This window comes from Triticum urartu, chromosome 2 (assembly GCF_003073215.2).
Source record: "Triticum urartu cultivar G1812 chromosome 2, Tu2.1, whole genome shotgun sequence".
Taxonomy (NCBI): Eukaryota; Viridiplantae; Streptophyta; class Magnoliopsida; order Poales; family Poaceae; genus Triticum; species Triticum urartu.
This window is the reverse complement of record NC_053023.1, coordinates 41,493,257-41,501,593: the sequence shown is the minus strand read 5'-3', so window position 1 is coordinate 41,501,593 and position 8,337 is coordinate 41,493,257. Positions and strand designations below refer to the sequence as shown.

Genomic DNA, 8,337 nt, shown 5'->3' with positions numbered 1-8,337 from the left:
CCCATCCGGACAAAGAGCGCATTTGTTGCTCAGTGCGGGGTTCTGGTTAGGGACAAGATCCCGATCAGCATCCAGCAATGGTTAAAGCCGGCTACAGAAGACCCTAAGGTGTCTTATGTCAATGATATGCAGAAAAATGATCTTCGGACTGAGCTGAAGTCAAATTTCACCCTACCGCCAGAGGATGATCCGGAGAAGCCAGTTAAAGAGCAATTAATCAAGTCTTTTGCTCTTAAGAGGATGGCAGAACTATTCAGGAGGTGGAAGAAAGAGCTGAATAAGTTTGTCGAAAATAATGAGACACCAGAATTCCAGGGCAGATATGAGAAGATCAGAGATCACTGGCCCGCATTTTTGGCCCACAAGACATCGGAAAAGAGTAAGAAAATGTCAGCAACAAACAAGAAAAATGCTGCGAAGAAGAAGCATCACCATCACATGGGGTCAGGTGGCTACCTCGCAGCCCGGCCTAAGTGGGCCAAGACTGAGAACGATCTGGTTGATAAAGGGATCGAACCAAAGACAATTAACTGGCCAGACCGTTGCCAGACTTGGTTCTTCGGGGCTGGCAGAACCTTGCACCCTGTATCAGGGAAGTGCATTTGGATGGACGAGCAAATGGAAATACCAGTCAAGAGGCTTAAGCACTATATCGAAGCAGCGCAGCAAGGGCCGTTCGTTCCAGACAGAGAGAACGACGAGCTCACAATGGCCCTCGGGAATCATGAGCACCCTGGACGGACACGAGGCACGCCAGGCTCCATTCTGTGGAAGGCTGGGTTTCCGGACGGAGGTGGTTACAAATGCCACGAGAGGAGGAAGAAAATGGAGCAGACCCAACTGCAGGCGCTGCATGCTACGGTACAAGAGATAGAGGAACGAGAAGCAAATCGCAGCAAACGAACTACTGAAGCTTCCCCCGAAGCTACCCCGCCATCTCAGCGGAGAAGCAGCGTGGCTTCCACCGAGCTGCTTCAGCCGGAGCATTTCTTGACGGCTCTTGCCAGCTATCCCGTGGATGCTATCACGGAGTCTCGAAATTGCCGCCTTATGACGCAATGGATTAATATGAAGGTCAAGGCGGCTGTTGGCTCTGTTTTTCCTACTGAACCCGGCGCAACTTTTCACTGCCGGCCGATTCCAGAAGGATATGCTAGGGTGATGGTCGATGAAATAACGGAGGGATTTGAGGACCTCCAGCTTGACCACCCTACCGGTGAAGGGGAGACTCGGCTGGGTTCTGCTCTGAAGACTCCATGCCTATGGCGGAAGGAGCTCATCAACCTTCCGAACTAGACGCCTCCGCCTCCTCCTCCTCCTCCTCCAGCGAGTCAGGGCACTCCGCCTCCTCCACCGCCTCCTCCTCCGGCGAGAGACGATCAGGGCACTTGACCGGCTCCTTCTCCAGCGCGTGGCGGCACTCCGCCTCCTTCTCCACCTGCGCCGGCGCGCCCGAGAAGCCAGCCTCCTCCTCCGCCTCGTCAGCAAGGGCAGAAGAGACCCACCGCCGCTCCGGCTGCTCCGGCGCGTCGTTGTCCTTCTCCTACACCTCGTAAGCAAGTAAAGAAGACGACCGCTCCGTCTGCTCTGCCAGCGTCTAGCAGTACAGCCAAAGGCGGGAGGACATATAGATTCGGTCCTTCTTTGAAGACTCCAGAGAAGTTACCATGCGAGAGGACCCCGAAGGAGAACGCCGAGATCGCGCGAGAAGAAGTGAGGAACTTCTTTGAAGGGGTGAAAGCAAAGAAACATCCACCTTCGGAGGAGAAGGTAGATCCGGTGAAAGCGAAGCGCACTCTGGCTGCCCTAACAAAACCACCCAAGTCTCCGCCGAAAGGCAACTATGAGCGCATTATTGGAAAGGCATTTGCCGAAGCGGAGCAGTCGGGAAGTACTGTTAGTGATCAAAGGCTGAAAGAATGACAAGCTGGGAAACAAATTTCCCAGCTCGGCGAACAAGCGAAGCAATCATGCCCCCCGCTCAAGGTGCCTACCGACATTGTCGCTAATGATCCGAGGATGGTGCCCGGTTATAGCAATCTTGGAGATTACCTGCCCGACGATGTACATTATGATTTCATGGAGGTGCAGATACAAAGATACAAGTACGGGAAGCCTCTCGTCAAAGATGAAAGATCTCTATCAATGATGATGCAAAGATTGCATGATTGGTACTTGAAAATCTGTAGAGAGTTAAAAAGGAGCATGACCTCGTTGGAATTAAACTGTTGCCTATTCCATTTGAGGAGTTCTTTCAGTTTTTCAATCAATTGGCCCTCGATAAAGCAACGGTCACCTGCTACTGTCTGTAAGTAGTACTACTTCTGTCATTAAGTCTCTCTATATAGCTCAGCTCTTTCATTGCATGTATTTATAATTATCCTCACTATATTATGCAGATTGAAGATCGTCGAATTGAAGAAAAGACAAATTAGTGATATTGGGTTCATTAACACAAATCTCATAGATGCAACTCAGGTTAAATTTCATGCCACAGATACCGAGGCCAACTTGCTACGATCGTTGGTAATAAATGAAAACAAAGATATAATACTCTTTCCTTACATCTTCAAGTGAGTGTTACTGTCGTGTGCATATTCGGTTTCCCTTATATATTAGTCAAGGTTATAGTAATGTAATTGATGAGTTATGCATGCGTGTGCAGTTTCACTATATTCTCCTAGAGATTAAGCTTGAGCAGGGACTAGTAACCGTCTTAGATTCGAGACAAAAAGATCCCCAGGACTATGCGGACATGACTCAAATGCTCGAGAAGTAAGTTAAATCGATCATTATCCACCATATCAGCAACTTTGTTCATTTCCTGATATATCAAGTAATTGTTTTCTTTGTCTGGCAGGGTTTGGAGAAAATTCACCAAAAAAGCTCCGGTACTGCCGAAGAAGCTGCAATTTAGACACCTAAAAGTAAGTACTATAGTAGCATGTTCCGCGCATCTCCTAGTGATTCAAGAGCTAGTTTCATCAATACCATTTGGCATTCTTGCTTATCAGTTTGATTGACCACTATTTCTTGTAAAGTGGTTGTGGCAAGAACAAGGCAATGATTTCTATGGATACTACGTTTGTGAGTCCATCCACCATACGACCTGTGAGCAGGGCTACTCTGACGAACAATATGAAGTGCGTAAATAACAACATTCACAATTTGATTTTATTACCATCATTTGTGTTGAGTTTCATTCATTTATATATATATATATATATGTATTGACCCCCTTCTTCAAATTAGATGTTTCGGAAGCGGGATGAACTCCTAGCACCAGCTCGCATGCGAGCAATTCAAGAGGAATTGGCGGCATTCTTTCTTGACCATGTGATCGCTGAACACGGAGAATACTATGTGGACCATGCATCCGTATGTTAGGAGATTATATTTGTAAGAGATAATTATTGTATATATGTAGCCGGTAGTGCCGGATAGATATACGAGAACTTGTTGTTCGACCAATCTCTCGGAGAAGGAGAGGTGGTCGATATCACTTCTCTCTGTATGCATATATGTTCATGACGATCTTCTGTTTCCTTCGTTTGCTTACTAGCTAGCTAGCGTGTCTAGTCCTCTCTATACGTATGTATAGTACGTAGCGTCGACCTAGCACGGACATAAGAGAGGACACTTCTCTCTATTAATTAACCCCCCCAAATTGGTCGACCAAGCACGGACATAAGAGAGGACCAAGCTAGCTAACACAATATATGAAACACCTAAATTAACCCCCCCAAACCCCCCACTTTAAAAAAAACAAAAACCCCAGCCACAGAAATGCTGACGCGTGGATGCCTATTGGTCCCGGTTGGTGCCACCAACCGGGACCAAAGGCCCTCCTGCCTGGGCTCCGCGCACAGGCCACGTGGAGGCCCATCTGTCCCTGTTCTGGATTGTACCGGGACTAAAGGGACAGGGCATTACTACTGACCCTTTAGTCCCTGTTCAGGAACCGGGACAAAAGGCCATTACGAACCGGGACAATAGGCCCGTTTTCTACTAGTGAATATGAGATCATTTATTTCAATTTTTCATGTAAAAAAGTAGAAGAAAAACAAAAGAATATTGAGGTAGATTCTTTTTTGAAGCATAATTTGTCTTTTTGATGAGAGGTGGATCGAAAGCATTTTACATCTAAAGATTTTACATCTAAAGTGTTGTCTTATAGTTTTGGAAAATGGAGTGGTGCTGTAAACATTTTTGGCACACCGAAAATAGAAAATGACCCCCCCCCTAAAAACTCATTTCTCATAACAATTTTATAAAGATATTTGTCTTATTCCAATTCCAAGTTTGTTAGTTTTCCTAGAAACTATGACACATTTGGTGACACAATGAAAATGTTTCTTTTTGAATTTCTCAAATCATAAAACTGTTTATGATTCAACACCTTTTTTTGAAAAATAATATGGTTCAACACCTTATTTTTAGTCGATTACGACCAATTTAGAAGGTCCTAATGTGTACTGGGTTCTGATTGGTCCATGGGCATGTCACGCGGATCATGCTCAAATGCCGTCGGATGCTCTCGGATCCGTCGGCAGCCCTTTCTCCCTCACACCCCCCCTCTTTGTCTCAAAAGAAAATTAAAAAAGTAAAAAGTAAAACTCCCTCACCCTCTCACCCCATGAAACCTAGCATTGTAGATCCGCCACCCACCCCTCGTCTCCCACATCGCCGCCGCCACCCCGATCCCTTCCCTCGTCTCCCACATCGCCGATCGACCGACGCTCTCGCGACCTCGATCCCGATCCTAGCCCCGCCTAGCTCCTCCTTTGGTTGCGTTTGGCTTATAGCCGAGGCGGAGCCGCAGAGGAGGCGGTGCTGCATTGCTTTGCTTCGCTTCGCGGGAGGGAGGGAAAGTCGGCCAACCTTCTCGCTGCTGGCGTCGGCGTCGGCGTCGTTCGCGTCTCCGCTGCCCGCAGGTGAGCCGCCAGCCTCCTCTTGCCCCTCCCCTCCCCTGCCTAGGGTTTTTGTGCTTCACCAACCAGAGCTGACGAGCATTTCTTCACCCCGTTCCTTTGTTCGTCGCAGCTGCAGTCACCGCCGCCCCCTCGCTCCTCCTCTCCGGCGAGCTCGGCGACTCCCTCGCCGCGGAATCCGCCGCTCCTCCCGCTTCAGCACGCCCGCGGGTGCAGGTGAGAAGCACGCACCCCCACCACCCCCCTCTCCGACTCCCGCAGTAACGCCATCCCCTGCTCGTAGTCAGCAGTTAATCGGCGGGACGGAGGGCCCGCACTTCTGCCCGGGCACGATACGCTCCGCGGCGGACGTTCATATTTCGGGTCAGGATTTTGGCCGGGAAGGTTGTGCGGTGAACTGCTCTTGGTCGACATATCGTTTCTGCGAATTTTGGCCGTGATTTGGGATCGGGATTTTGGCCGGGATTTGCGTCCCAGGCTCCCGACTGTTCTGTTCTTAGTTTTTAGGTATCATAATACTTGAGCTCTTAAGTTACTGATGTGATTCGTGGATCATGGCAATAATGCTTCCTAGTGTATTCCGAGCAGATATTGGATGGATCAGCAGGGGAGCAAATATTCAGAGCAGATATTGCAACTGATTGCTTAGTTATCGAGTGGCATGCAATTTTACTTGACTTGTTCTTAGTGCGTTGCTTAGCCCAATTTGTGTGCACATTGCTGTAAGACGAGCTGTGTTGTATGATGTTCCTTTACGATGACAAGTTCTATCTGCCTTTTAGTCGGATGCATTTGTATCTCAATCTTCTGCTGATGTTGAGATTCATTTGCTAATCGCTAGTTTACTCATGTTCTTACTTACTAGCGTGATTCATGAATGCTTGTTAGCGTATTCTGAGCGAAAAATCTTTCTGATTTTCTTAGTTTCTAAGCCAAATTGGTTGCTGAACCCATTATATATCTGTCAACCCTTGCTGAGTGTTAAGTACCTGCTGGTTGTTATTATTGCTCTTTTTTATGAAGGAAGTTAGTATTTAACATCAATCGCTTTAACGCCTAGCGTGTGTTTATAAGTGACCTCGGATCTGGTGAAGGGCGCCAAGGAGAAGCAGCTCAAGGTCAAGGGCCTCGATTTGGGCTGATTTACTGATTTGGTTTCCTCTGCTGGTGCTGCTTGTTCCTGAAGGCGCTGGCCAAGGAGCTGGTGCAGTCCAGGAAGGAGGTCAACCACCTCTACGAGAACAAGGCCTAGCTCAACTCCATCTCCATGCACCTCGGCAAGATCGTCGGTAATGGACACCCCCTGCATCGTATCTATCTTTCTAGATAGTATTCAGTATGGTAACATTTAGTAATATACAGCTGTTGTTCATGATGCTATTACAAACTCTGAAATCTGGTACTTGGCGAGCTCGTTGGTAGCAAATAGTTTCTACTGGCCTCGTATCATTCTATACTAGTATTGATAGATAGCATCCAAGTTTGTTGTCTACTGACCTCTGCTGGTGTCTTGAAATTCTTGGGAATGGCCCGTCCGTCTGGACATGCAGTTAGTCTGAATCTGTTTTGGCAGCTAACATGCCTCATCATTCTGACTACCTGCTTTCTCACTTCATGGCACTTGAGAACATTCATGTTTTGTTTTATCCATTCTCACATTCTTGCATATATTACTTCAACGATCTCACAATGGCGGTTTAGGACATGCTTATCCTTTCAAAAAAACTGAGTTCGGGCAATACTAATGTTTATATCTATCATTCATTACTACTGTTTATATCTAATCAAGACCTTATGATTTACATAGGTCGGGTTGTCGCAGGTTCCATGGAGCCTCCTTCCCTCGTCAAGCTCGGCGCCAAGAGCGAGGAGCTGCTCTTCGCCTCGCCTCGCCTCGCACAAGCAACGTTGTCTGGTTGCAAGAAAATATTCCTGTCTACTCTTTCACTAGTGTCGACCCTTGCTTTCGTTATTAATAATTCACGCATGCTCCACAACTAATACTGAAGATGCATTTCCATCCCATCTAGTAGGTGCTAACTCGATGCAAACAAATAAAATAAAATTAGTAGGTGTTGACTAATGTGATGTTGAACGATGCTAGCTGCTGTACCAATGTGATGTTGCTTGCTTGATTGATGACTTGTTGTCATTAACTAGAAAAAGGAAGAAAACCTTGTCAATTTATTTGAGGAAAATCATGTATCCCATTCATTAGACAACCAGTACTACTACTTGTATTTGCATGTTTGCTTGCTTGCTTGCTTGTAGCACTATCAAGTGTGAGGAAATCCAGTACTAGGATGTGTGGAGCTGGGACGCTGTTGGATCATTAGCACTTGTAACACTATCAAGTTTGTACTGATTGCAGATAGAAAACTTTGTAATTTTGTTTCCGTAAGATAAACTTTGTGATTTAATTTCTGGAAGCTAAACATTGTAAGTCTATTAAGAAACTTGAGCAAAATCAGTCCACAAGTTAGTTGAAGTCACAAGTAAGTCTATTAATAACTTAGCACTGGTCAAGTTAGTTGAAGTCACAAGTGCTAAGTCTATCGACTTAGTTTTTTGCTGGAAGTCAAATCTCCTAAACACTAGAATGCCTGAAATGTCAGGATAGCAAGTACTAGCCCTGTGCTTCATTCTATGTACCGTTTTGGTGTCTGTGCATGTATGGGCTAGCTTTTTGTGTAGAATAGTGAGTTGATGCTTCTTTCTACAGAAATACAAAATGTTAGCTCTATGGTGATTTATGTACCTGCAACTTCTTCCAGCTCTAACTTGGTTATATAACAGTTCAATTCAGTTAATCTTTCGGGTGTTAATACACTACTGTGCAAGTTCTATGGTATGTGAGTTCCTTCTATTGTTGCAAGCATTGACACAATATGTCATGTGCAGGGAGCTCCGCATCCGAGTCTCGTCCATCGTCGGTAGCAAGGAGTTGGGCCAACGGGGCAAGCAGTGCTGCTAGTTACTTGGTGCACCATCGCGTGTGGCGGCCTATTTTGCTTCCAGGACCTGTATTGTTTATTTGAAATTGAAAGATGTACTCGGCTACTGCCTAGTAAAAAATTGAATGATTGTCATGTACAGTATATGATGTAGTGAGCTGTAGGAGTGAAATGAAATTTTATCTACTTTTTTATGTGTTATTTTCCTATAATGTTGTGTACATTTTACTTGAACATTAAGTTCTCCAGAAAATGTTCTTACTGGACCTGATAGTGGCCACGGCCCAAATATACTTGTACTATTAAGATGCCATGGCCCAAAATAACCAGGGCTGAAAAGCTATTCAGAAGTACTATAAGAAGGCCTCGACTCAAATAGAAAATAGAAACAAAAAGGAAACAAACTCTATGGAAAGGTAAAGGCCCATAATAGAAAAGGCCCAAAAACATCT

At 45.8% G+C, this 8,337-nt stretch overlaps 1 protein-coding gene across 9 annotated transcripts; it reads left to right on the top strand.

Moving 5' to 3' along the window:
• Positions 1-4,602: 4,602 nt before the first annotated feature.
• Positions 4,603-8,075, top strand: LOC125535529. 9 transcript variants are annotated; one of them, XR_007294707.1, is made up of 5 exons: positions 4,604-4,934; positions 5,044-5,147; positions 6,118-6,220; positions 6,754-6,846; positions 7,833-8,075. XR_007294707.1 is itself a non-coding variant. In XM_048698594.1 (4 exons), the coding sequence occupies exons 1-3, from the start codon at positions 4,637-4,639 to the stop codon at positions 6,181-6,183; spliced, it is 468 nt and encodes a 155-aa protein (XP_048554551.1). In that variant the 5' UTR covers positions 4,604-4,636; the 3' UTR covers positions 6,184-6,220; positions 6,754-8,075. The 9 variants fall into 9 exon arrangements, 2 of the variants coding, with proteins under 2 accessions (XP_048554551.1, XP_048554550.1); XR_007294706.1 differs by having other exon boundaries at positions 6,739-6,846; XR_007294705.1 differs by having other exon boundaries at positions 6,739-6,865.
• The last annotated feature ends 262 nt before the right edge of the window (positions 8,076-8,337 follow it).

Bases quoted from the DNA above. Each gene is read 5' to 3' on its own strand.
- LOC125535529 (XM_048698594.1), top strand. From the start codon at position 4,637: ATGAAACCTAGCATTGTAGATCCGCCACCCACCCCTCGTCTCCCACAT. The intron at 4,935-5,043 runs GTGAGCCGCCAG...TGTTCGTCGCAG, and splicing joins CGCGTCTCCGCTGCCCGCAG to CTGCAGTCACCGCCGCCCCC. The intron at 5,148-6,117 runs GTGAGAAGCACG...TTGTTCCTGAAG, and splicing joins CAGCACGCCCGCGGGTGCAG to GCGCTGGCCAAGGAGCTGGT.